A 10,301-nucleotide genomic window follows, 5' to 3' on the forward strand; every position below is an offset into this window, starting at 1 on the left:
CGGTGCTTAAGGCTTCTAACCTCGACATGGCCGCGTCTCCCCCGGTGATTCTCTATCGGTGAGGCTTCACTTAGACTGTATTTCGCCTAATTTATCCTATGTATCATCAAGCTATGATGCATCGCCTTATTCCCATAGGGTAGATAATACCCTTCTGCTCAAGGGGATCCCTCACTTCCAGGTTGATGCAAGTATTCGCACTGCACTGCTCTCACCTCGCACTCAACTGAATCCTAATGTTTTAGGTGTCGCCCACCCTACCACGTCCTGAAATTACCGATGTGCTCGGGATAACATATCGCCGGATTCCGATCCTCGCAATCGGCAATGATATTTATTGTGATACAAGGCATGTTTCCTACAAAGGCACGAAGCGATGCCTATCAAATATGAAGGCCTGACATTACCGAGCCCAGCTTGATTGTTTCCGCGCTGGAACGCCTCTTCCCCACTTCGGCAGGGTATCCAACGCTATTTCCGCGCAGGAAAGATGGGGGAAACCCAGACACAGGCCTCGTCAAAGCATTTTCCAAATATTATGTTGACGAGCTCTTTGGCATCGGAGCCTCGTTGTTACCATGGACCAAGTTTCCCGCAGCCTTCGTCGAGGACAGGAAGAGCGTAAGTTTCTGTAAAGCGTCGAAACTGTGCCTTGATTAATTGCATGTCCAGTTCATGAGCGCACCGTTGGATGTGAAGGTCATGGAAGCTAATCGCCCACGGAACATGAGCAAGTTTGCTGCACATCTTGTATGGTTTAATTCGTGTGTAGTCCGTATATCGCGATCGATGATGTGTTTCAGGTGTTAGTCGAAGAACAACTCAGGGATGGCCGCGAGTGGCTGTTCGATACTGAATCACCTGGCCTGGCTGATCTTACAGTCCACTTCTATCTAGCTTGGGTCAGCAAATTCCCTGGCGTAAAGAGTATCTATGATACAGCTCCAGTGACTTGCCAGGTGAGAGTTGGCTGCGTGGTTCGCAAGCAGCATTCTCAACGAGAATACATGCAGTGGCTTTCACGACTATCGGCCTGGATCGAGAAGAAAAAGAATGGCCAAGCAGCACCTCGCAAACTGCAAGGAAGGGATGCGGGAGATCTGATTGCTACTTCGTCTCACGAGCCGTTATCCGCTGCTGGTTTTAATACCATGGAGGCTGATCGTTTAGGTTTGAAGGAGAATGATATAGTCACTGTGGCTCCGGAGGACACAGGTAATTCTCGTCCTAATCGTTGACATTAGCTGACCAGCTTTCCAAGCCCGTAATTTCCCTACCTCGGGGAAATTAGTTGCCCTCAATGTGGAGGAAGTAATCATTCAAGTGCAAGGCCAGATAGGGATATTTCATGTTCATTTTCCTCGACTCGGTTTTGACATCCGACCAGCCGGAAAGGCATCATTGTAGCTCAGGTTGGCGATGGTGGGTAGTAGGTGGTGGTGGAAGGTAATTTAAATCTTGGAATGAAAACAATCATTTGTAAAGAAGACTTTAATTATGACCATCGCTATGAGCCCGAATTAACCAGTATCCAAAAGTTTAAGGCCTAAATATCCCAATCCAAAACTTTTCCGATATGGAGTAGCACAATTTTGACCAGCAATTTGCGGAAAATGTTGTTTCAAAGGTCTCCAATATTCTTGCCAGGTTGTTGTTATTCACCAGGTCCGTAGATAGACTGACACCGATTCTCAAAAGCTTGGATCATGAGCTTTGATATCTGACCAAAAAACGCTGCCGAAACACTAGCGTGTAAAGGGTTTGTGAAGGCGTAGGCTAGATCCAGTATCACGAGAGTACGACCATATTCTTCCCCATCGATTCTCGCAGACGGATACGATGAGACGGGTTGGAATCTCCAAGTAGTTGTTAGAGTCTTAAAGAGGCTAGTGGCTGAAGAAGCAACCGCCTAGAAGGCGACGGGGGCATCAGAAAGGGTACTTTTGGTCGAAGACAGGATGTGCTGACCTCCACGGACTCATATGGTAGACAAGTCACCTTGCTGACGTAGCTCTCCTTAAAGGATAAGAATCCCACAGTCAACTCAGCCTCCATGGAAAACCGTTCTGAGCCTGGTTCCGGGATTAGGGGTCTGAGAATGTGAGAGCCGGTGCAAAATGGGACAAATTGAGGATATGTAGAGACGTTTGATACGACATCATACAGCTGTCTTGGGGAATATCTGCAGACGCCGGTGAATTAGTATCTGTATGTTGCCAGTATGGAAGGGTGGCCTGGCCACCTACACACGGAAGAACTCTGCGTTCATTGTATTTCTGAGTTTCTGAGGTAGTGATAAAGGGTGACATAAAAGAAGGATCGGGAAGGCCAAAAAGAGAACGTCTTGACGCGTGCGTCTGGTATCGAGGTAATCGTATTCGAGCGACGGGACGGACGAACATGGTTCAAAACAAGTAAGTCCAAAACCTTCCAGCCGCGAGCCTGTTGACTCTGTATGTATATATTTACCCTTACGGAGAAAGTGTGTACGAATACCAGTCAAGCCTCAAAATTTCGTATTTTAACCGATACATCTTGTTTTGACATGCTCTGCGTCGAAGCAGGAGAGAATCGCAATTTCAGCGAATCACATTAGATGCGACAAAAGGCACAAGACGATGGTCAACAGATAGGGTACGTGACACACAGATTTCGATTATCTACCCAACAAACTCGGCATTTTCGGGGCAATCCCGGGCAATCTGAAATGTGATTGAGTGTGAGTACTATGAAGTATACGTAGATAGAACCGAGTGCCTTACATGGCCCTCTTGCTGGCACTTGTAACAGGTCTTTGGCTTGTTGACTGAAGGGCCTGTGGGCACAGAGTCGGTTGCCGTAGTACCAGGGGCAGCAAGGCAATCCCTTGAAAACGAAGGTCAACATATTACAAACAGGACAAAGATGGGAAAAAGGTGCTTACTTCGCCATATGGTTAGGTCCCCCGCATCGATAACACTTCACTGGAGGTAAGGTCGACGTGTTGAGACCCCGGCCAGGTGGTGGAGCACGAGAGGCAAAACCAGCGCCTCCGCCTGAACCACTGGTGCAGGAACGCGCGAAATGTCCAAAACGGCCACAATTCTTATGAATACATTGTAATCAACCGCCACATCCTCAAACTTGTCAAACTTGTTGCTTACATAGCATTTTTGATTACCACCTTGCTGGACTCTCAAGCTGGGACACTCGGCTATAAGAAAGAGTTAGCCAATTGAACGAGCATACAAACGGAATTTCGAGCTACCTTGAATATGACCAACTCCGCCACATGAATAGCATTGCTTTGTAGCAACAGTGCGAGGGGAGGGACATGCAGAGGACTCATGCCCAGCCTGTCGGCAGTTGTAGCATAAGCGTTGCTCGGAAGAACAATTCTCGGCAATGTGACCCACTAGACGAAGATCTTTAGTTTCTCGTGAATTGAATAGATCGAACAGCACATACGATTACCACACTTGAAGCAACCTTTTCTAGAAAATTGATACGCCATACTCAAAACCTAACTTCTGATCTGATTATAATCGGAAAGAAGATATGAGAAAGTGCTGTATTCAGATTTGAAGTGAGTTAAAGCTCACCTCGCTTCACCCGCTTCCGACTAGCCACTAAACGACTCTGCCTCCTCCAAAAAGAAGATGACGGTTTCGTGAAACGGTGATGGTTGTCGCTGTTGTCAGCCGTTTACACCAAATATTACTTCAGTCACGCGTCAGGCCGGCCCTAATCCAGATCGGGTATGCGCCTGTCCGTATTTGGCATCAGTACTTCAGTGCTCGAGCACAGATTGATGTTTTTGGATGTTGTCTTCACAGCTGATACGTATCGTGTAACTTTCCATTCCGGCTCGATGCTTCTTTTGTCTTTGCAGGCCAGTTTGGTACGGTTCGTCACATATTCTTGGTTGCAATGACATAGCTGCATGGTATCGAAGTTCGAACCGCCTATATCACGTCATTTATCACTCTGGTTTTTCTTCGCGTGGGTTTTGAGTTCCCTTCTTGGGCCAAAATGACTAAACCAGAGGAAATCAGATAGATAATACCATCGTATAAAAGGGATTCTCAGGCCCGCATTCCCCAGACTCTGACCAGATCCCTCACCATCAGCCAGTACAAAAGCAAGCTGTAAATGCTCTCTTTACCCTCACGTTTGCCCATAGTCTCAATGTTCAATATTCAAATCTAAACAGGTTTCGCTCAATGCCTCCCAGCGTCGAGGCGACCTTCGTGCGCTCGCATCCATCGCGCTTCTTGTTTGGATGCATTTCGACCTCCCTTCGGGTATGCATCCGTTTCTTTGATGTTATACCACACTCAACTGACATGGCCTTGCAACCACATCAGTGATCAATTCCTGTCGTGATGCCGTCCCGCACCCGATCCAGAAGCGACGTAACGAGCGGCCGAAGTCTGACTCAATGTGTGGAAGGAAAACTACCCTGTCTTTGGTTGACTGGTTGTGGTCATAAATCTTCTATACCTTTGCACATGAAATTCTGTCCTTACTCTTCTTTATTTTTTGATACCGTATCATTTGTCTGTTTCTTTTCACCAACCTTACATATCACTCCTGATGCACAAGTGCTTGTTTATGCCGATCGTTAGACTCCAGAAAATTACTCAGCACGTCGGCAGTTATTTTGGTTGTTTCTCTCTCATTATCACCATGATACTCCCAAGAGAGAATACTACTTGTCCAAATGAAAATGACTTAAGCTTCTTAACGAAGAACCTCATAGTCTGTTGATACTACTAAGGCTGAGTTCACCTCGATATAAGCCTTGACATACTGCATTGCCAGTGAAAATGTAAAAGATGAGGCATGTTCTTCTAGATCAATCAATCACATGCCATTGACCACACGAACATTGGGGACCCCGGTTCTTATCCACATACCCCACAGCCCTTCCTTCTCGCGGATGTATTTATATGCAGACAGCCGTGCCTCGGATCCTGTTATTCTAGCTAATCCGCCATTCGGCAATGTTTGCCCGGAATGCACTAAGACCTGGACTAGTTACTATCAACATACGATTTGAATCTGCAGGCGTCGATTGAAGGCATATTGCTACAGTGTCTTGAGCTCTGCTTTGGCTATTCATCTTCGCTGCCGCCCTATCTTCGCTGCCGTCTATTCCCAGAGCTCTGAGGCCTGAACATGTGCCTTTGCTCTACTCCCTAATAGAATCAATCCACTGTTGGTTGTTCATTCCCAGGCCGATAGTATATTTAAACTGAACTGACATACGAAAATGAGTATATCGCCATGGCCTATGATATGAAGTTACCAGACGCCATTGACCTCTCTCATCATCTATCCGAGGTGGCACGGGCTCGAGAAATATCGCCCCTCAAGGATCTTCAACAATATCTTGGACGGGATGACCTTCTTTCCATTGCTGGCGGTAACAATCACCCTAACCCACAATAACAAATATTCATTGTCTTTGGGACTAGGACTTCCTCATCCTGATTTTTTCCCCTTCGACAAAATATCTGCGACTGTGTATTCCAAGGACGTTTTCCCGACGGATTCACCTGCCACAACGCTTTCTCTCTTTTCGCGTATTGCACATTTCTTCGGAAAAGGTCGTGACGAAATCAACATTAAAAGGTATGCCAAGCAAGCTGGTGATCTCAGCCTCGCAGAAAGTCTTCAGTATGGCCTTTCCTCCGGGCAACCAGAATTACAGGGTATCATACGAGAAATCGTACACCGAATTTATAAGCCAGCATACAGAGATTGGACTATATTGATTCATAGTGGAAATACGGACGGATGGGGCAGAGCCGTCATGACGCTCTGCGACCCTGGAGACGTAATTCTTGCATGTGAATGGACCTACCCTTCCGCTATGGCTGCATCTCGCCCTCTTGGAATAACGGCTGTATCAGTTGCGGCAGATGAAGGTGGTATGAGAAGTGATGCTCTCTTAGAGACACTCTCAAGCTGGGACGAAAACGAACGGGGAGCTCCAAGGTTTGTTGCTGATCACCTATTTTGTGTGCTGAGGTTAAACGTTAATACGTGGTTAGGCCTCGCGTAATGTATACGATTCCTGTGGGTCAGAATCCGACAGGATCCGTGAGTACTGAAGTTCATGCTTCAGAGTGTATGCCAAGACGTTATATCACCAGACTATGAGCATAGAACGAAAGAAACGGATATACGACATTTGCGTAGAATATGGTCGGTGAACATGAAATCGTACTTATTCCTAGATCTGACATCCCGGCTCAGACATAGTCATTGTTGAAGACGACCCGTATTATTTTCTTCAAGAAGGGCAATATCACCTACCACAAGTGCGACCTGTAGAGAGCAAAGAGTTATCTAACGACGCCTTCATCTCATCCCTCGTTCCAAGCTATGTCAGGTATGTTTCCTCCAACTGCTGTTTCATACGACGAGCCTCACTTCGGAAAGCATTGATTATCAAGGCCGTGTTGTGAGGTTGGACAGTTTTTCAAAGGTACAATTCATAGGTAGCCTCAGAGACGTGTCCTGCTGATTGTCATACAGACTGTTGCACCCGGATGTCGACTAGGTTGGTTTACATGTAATCCCCTCTTCCGCGAACGATTCGAGAGGCAAGGTGAAACCAGTGTTCAGGCAGCGTGTGGGTTCTCGCAGGTGAAACCATAATCACTCATCATCGCTTACATCATGTTGATTGTGCTTAGGCACTTGTCGCAGCATTGTTGATGAAATGGGGAATAGAAGGCTATATACGTTGGCTAAGGGGCAAGTTCATCGTCTTTGTTCACGGGACTCTCAAACTAATCATACCCAGGCTTGAGGGGACAGTATCGGAAACGAAGGGACTTTTGTATCGATTGCTTCGCGGAATCTTTTGAGCTCAAGGCTTCGACAGTTAATGGTCATCAGACTACTTACGATGGCTATATCAGACGCGAGGAATCCACCTATTCAAAACGTTGGCAGGAAAACTTTATGGGCACGGATGATTTCTTTCCGGTTATAAGTTTTATGCCTCCGACTTCCGGGATGTTTCTCTGGGTGAGCTATTGAGTCAACGAGGATTTTTCATTGCTTAAAGAGATAATACAGATTCAAGTCAATTTTCAGGCCCACCCATCTTCTAGCCAGTCTGGTAAAAAAGACCTTGAGCTACAGCTTCTCAAAAAGTTTGTAGATGCTGGTATCTTGGTTGCACCTGGTGAGCGTCTTCAACACTTTCAAATTTCAACGCAGGTACTATAGGAACCGATTTGCAGGTTCCATCTTCAGCGCCGACGGCTATGGCGATGATAGTCCTGGTCACCTGCGGCTCAGTTTTAGCAACGCAGAGGTTGGTGAGAATAGATATCATCCAAACATTTTGCTGACACCTTTCTTCTCCGCAGCTACCTGTCCTCAAGAAAGCCATTGGCACTATGGCCGCAGTGTTGGAGAAGTTCTTCTATGGTGAAGATCGGCTGTGAAGTGATCGTCATTGATTACGCCTTCCGAACGCGTTCATGCGGTCCATAGACAGCTTGTTGTATTTCCATGCATGTTCTTAATAACCCTGTACCCAGTCCTACGTAAATGTTGCGTTTTCCTGATCTGGCCTAACCCACTGCTACCACGTTGTCGTCGTATGAACTATGCGGTGGAACAGCTGGTAAAGGTGTGCCCTTGCCCAGCAAATACATAAGCATAGATGACTGAACAGGTTTCTGAATAGTTTGTCCAGACCTTTGAATCATGCCCGTAAGGATAACTCGGGCGAAGTCATGGCCCTTGATTGGCTTATACTGATTACTGTTTTCACTACCCTAGGTTCGAGTTCAATTTTGCCCTTCACGAGAGGAATGCCTCCTCGTCGCCGAACTAGCCTCCGAGGCTGAGCGGTACCAGGGTATGATTCGCAATTCGAAATTTGGCTAGATTCCTCCGACTCCTGATGTCAACTTTGTAGACGTAGTCTCGCAGATCAAGTTGATCGTTAGATACTATGGGGCCCAACTATCCATCGATGAACGCAATCTGCTCTCCATTGCGTATAAAAATTTGACAAATTCACTCCGGAATAGTTGGCGAATCCTGGACAGCCTAGAGAAGCTTCAACAAATGAAGAGTCAGCCCTCTCCTCGCTTCAAACAGGAAATGAACCTCGTGTGTCGCCAGCGGGAGAAGATCGAGAACGAGCTGACCCATGTCTGCAATGATATCGTCGATATGCTCGACCATCAATTACTACCTGTTGCCACTGCTGGCGAGGAGACTGTTTTCTATTCGAAGATGTGAGTGGCATTATTTTCACCATGGGGCAGGATGAGTATAGAGTTTGAATCTTGACAACCAGGAAGGGCGACTACTTTCGCTACCTTGCTGAGTTTGCGTTTAAGAAGGACCGTGAACGCTATGCGGACCAGTCTCTCAATGCCTATAAACTCGCATACAAACACGCACAGGCCATGCTTGATCCCTTGCATCCCACCCGTTTAGGTCTGGCTCTGAACTTTTCTGTCTTCTACCATGGTCAGTACCTCGAGCTTCTGGTAAACGGGGAATGCGATATTCAACTTATCCCAGATGTACGAAAGAGCCCAGAAAGGGCATGCCATCTGGCCAAAAGCGCTTTTGACGATGCCATTCAATCCTTGGGTCAAACCAGCATTCAGATAGACCAGAGTATGCGAGACTCATTGACCATCCTCCAACTTTTGCGAGATGATTTGATTCTTTGGGCCGCAGAATTGCGCAACTAGTGGTCAGAATCATGGTTTAGTCCTGCGCTCAGTACTTGGTATACAGTTGATAGCAAGCTTTTGTCATGAGTAGGCCTAATTTATTATGGCGATCGAACCGCGCTTTACGATGAATTCGCGTTCCCTGCATCGTCCGACTTGGTATCCTTTGCATCCCAGTCTGCTTTGGCGAAAGTTGACGCCACGAGCATAGGAAATACTAACGTTGCATCGGCAAACACCTGCTGACCATGAGATCTTTAAGTCTACATCAATACATTGGCATATCCTACCTTGACGGCTTCAGCACCTGCGCGAATTTTACCCCAAGAAACGGCCTCATCTGGTCGAGCACCAGAATCAGAACCATCGAATTCCTGTCCGGTGTTCTGTAAAGGAGCTTTAGCAATCATACTGGGAAGTTTACGAAAGGCCACACAATAAATACGGAGTAGTCTGCACCATTCCGCTAAGAAAAACCTGAGAACTATCGTCTGTTGATCAAAGTGAATGCTGCTCACGATCAACATGGCATTTGCGATCTGATGTTTGCAGACACCTCCACCCAGCACTATCATACCGGCTTTCCGTGATTCTCGCGATAGCTCGTTCAGTTTACGAATATCTTGAACGATATCAAGAACGAAGTCAGGGTTCTTGAACGAATGGAAATAGAGCATGTCGCCGATTGAGCCATCTGTCAGTGCCGGACAGAAGACAGGGATATCGTTCTAGACTTTTACCTTAGTTCGTTTTAGAGTAGAGGAGAAAAAAATACTTTATAGGCCCAGTAATAAACAGATTCTTCGTTATTTATTTCCATCCCAAGACGATGAATGAATGAACTCGGACTCCATATCTTTCCGGTCGTTTTCTGCTCAGTGAGCATGTCATCGAGGATTGGAGTCAGCCAGTCCTCGAAAAGACAGTAATTATTGTTCGGCACGATGAGATTGCCAATTCGATTCATCCCGCGCCTTCTTAAATCAGCACCGTCTAGGTTGAAATCTGCGAGGTATGTGTGGCCTAGACACTTGATGAAGTCTTCTTCAATCCCTCCCGCAGTCGTAACAAGGGCAGAGACATGTCGGTGTTTCACAAGATAGAGGATCACTTCCCGTAGGCCAGAAGAAATGAGGTTAGAAGTGTATCCGAGAAAAATAGTGCAACGAGTATTTTTGCGGACTTCTGAGTCTAGAAATTCATCAGGCTCATTATCCATAGGCTCGTCATCTGACAGCCGCCAAGTGCGCTGATAGGCGGTTAGATGATGTTTGATGAGATGGGAAGAGAAGATACCATTCGATTGACTATGTCAATGGCCTTCGCAAGACTTGTCGCTTGGAAACCAATCTTCTGGTAAGATAACAGGAAGTCTTGCAAGCTGTATGGATTGTCAAACTCAGGACCCTTGACCGGGATGGCTGCGTCTGAGACTACATCAGATGGCTTCAGTACGGCAGCCGACGGTCCAGAAGGTACAGAGGATGGTGTGATTGACATAGTTTGGGCAGGGAAATAGATAAAAAATTGGTAGAGACTCGTGTCGCTGTCTGCATCTGGTCCAAATCAATACATCGAATATTCAATTCAAAACTCTAT

The 10,301-nt window shown here is 46.5% G+C and overlaps 5 protein-coding genes across 5 annotated transcripts; 2 read left to right on the forward strand and 3 right to left on the reverse strand.

The window, feature by feature from the left end:
• The first annotated feature begins 8 nt into the window (after positions 1 to 8).
• Positions 9 to 1,520, forward strand: AGABI2DRAFT_191835 (hypothetical protein). Its single transcript, XM_006460006.1, has 8 exons — positions 9 to 58; positions 112 to 187; positions 246 to 349; positions 417 to 621; positions 673 to 750; positions 804 to 959; positions 1,014 to 1,215; positions 1,262 to 1,520. The coding sequence occupies exons 1-8, from the start codon at positions 27 to 29 to the stop codon at positions 1,405 to 1,407; spliced, it is 999 nt and encodes a 332-aa protein (XP_006460069.1). The 5' UTR covers positions 9 to 26; the 3' UTR covers positions 1,408 to 1,520.
• Positions 1,521 to 1,595: 75 nt separating this feature from the next.
• On the reverse strand, positions 1,596 to 2,404 carry AGABI2DRAFT_191836 (hypothetical protein; the record flags this gene model as incomplete). Its single annotated transcript, XM_006460007.1, has 3 exons — positions 1,596 to 1,909; positions 1,969 to 2,182; positions 2,251 to 2,404. Coding segments are annotated over 3 exons (623 nt in total), but the record flags the coding sequence as incomplete, so codon positions are not given.
• A 518-nt stretch (positions 2,405 to 2,922) lies between these two features.
• AGABI2DRAFT_43852 (hypothetical protein) lies at positions 2,923 to 3,478 on the reverse strand (the record flags this gene model as incomplete). The annotated part of the gene is made up of 4 exons (XM_006459657.1): positions 2,923 to 3,084; positions 3,144 to 3,193; positions 3,248 to 3,394; positions 3,448 to 3,478. Coding segments are annotated over 4 exons (390 nt in total), but the record flags the coding sequence as incomplete, so codon positions are not given.
• A 1,685-nt stretch (positions 3,479 to 5,163) lies between these two features.
• AGABI2DRAFT_191838 (hypothetical protein) lies at positions 5,164 to 7,568 on the forward strand. The gene is made up of 12 exons (XM_006460008.1): positions 5,164 to 5,407; positions 5,460 to 5,982; positions 6,039 to 6,087; positions 6,141 to 6,192; positions 6,244 to 6,379; positions 6,430 to 6,475; positions 6,526 to 6,636; positions 6,687 to 6,747; positions 6,797 to 7,023; positions 7,075 to 7,183; positions 7,242 to 7,315; positions 7,371 to 7,568. The coding sequence occupies exons 1-12, from the start codon at positions 5,269 to 5,271 to the stop codon at positions 7,446 to 7,448; spliced, it is 1,605 nt and encodes a 534-aa protein (XP_006460071.1). The 5' UTR covers positions 5,164 to 5,268; the 3' UTR covers positions 7,449 to 7,568.
• Positions 7,569 to 7,701: 133 nt separating this feature from the next.
• AGABI2DRAFT_191839 (hypothetical protein) lies at positions 7,702 to 10,255 on the reverse strand. Its single transcript, XM_006460009.1, has 10 exons — positions 9,999 to 10,255; positions 9,478 to 9,951; positions 9,221 to 9,430; positions 9,139 to 9,168; positions 8,993 to 9,088; positions 8,545 to 8,941; positions 8,315 to 8,490; positions 7,928 to 8,252; positions 7,789 to 7,867; positions 7,702 to 7,719 (listed from the first exon to the last, which is right to left on the reverse strand). Exons 1-6 carry the CDS (start codon positions 10,200 to 10,202, stop codon positions 8,825 to 8,827), a joined length of 1,131 nt encoding a protein of 376 aa, XP_006460072.1. The 5' UTR covers positions 10,203 to 10,255; the 3' UTR covers positions 7,702 to 7,719; positions 7,789 to 7,867; positions 7,928 to 8,252; positions 8,315 to 8,490; positions 8,545 to 8,824.
• Between the last annotated feature and the right edge of the window lie 46 nt (positions 10,256 to 10,301).

Source organism: Agaricus bisporus, assembly GCF_000300575.1.
Source record: "Agaricus bisporus var. bisporus H97 unplaced genomic scaffold AGABI2scaffold_4, whole genome shotgun sequence".
NCBI classification, from domain to species: Eukaryota; Fungi; Basidiomycota; class Agaricomycetes; order Agaricales; family Agaricaceae; genus Agaricus; species Agaricus bisporus.

Bases quoted from the DNA above. Each gene is read 5' to 3' on its own strand.
- AGABI2DRAFT_191838 (XM_006460008.1), top strand. From the start codon at position 5,269: ATGGCCTATGATATGAAGTTACCAGACGCCATTGACCTCTCTCATCAT. The intron at 5,408-5,459 runs GTAACAATCACC...CTTTGGGACTAG, and splicing joins CCTTCTTTCCATTGCTGGCG to GACTTCCTCATCCTGATTTT. The intron at 6,748-6,796 runs GCAAGTTCATCG...AATCATACCCAG, and splicing joins CTATATACGTTGGCTAAGGG to GCTTGAGGGGACAGTATCGG.
- AGABI2DRAFT_191835 (XM_006460006.1), top strand. From the start codon at position 27: ATGGCCGCGTCTCCCCCGGTGATTCTCTATCG. The intron at 622-672 runs GTAAGTTTCTGT...TTGCATGTCCAG, and splicing joins TCGTCGAGGACAGGAAGAGC to TTCATGAGCGCACCGTTGGA. The intron at 1,216-1,261 runs GTAATTCTCGTC...CAGCTTTCCAAG, and splicing joins TGTGGCTCCGGAGGACACAG to CCCGTAATTTCCCTACCTCG.
- AGABI2DRAFT_191839 (XM_006460009.1), bottom strand. From the start codon at position 10,202: ATGTCAATCACACCATCCTCTGTACCTTCTGGACCGTCGGCTGCCGTA. The intron at 9,952-9,998 runs GTATCTTCTCTT...ACCGCCTATCAG, and splicing joins TTGACATAGTCAATCGAATG to CGCACTTGGCGGCTGTCAGA. The intron at 9,431-9,477 runs GTATTTTTTTCT...GTAAAAGTCTAG, and splicing joins TTTATTACTGGGCCTATAAA to AACGATATCCCTGTCTTCTG.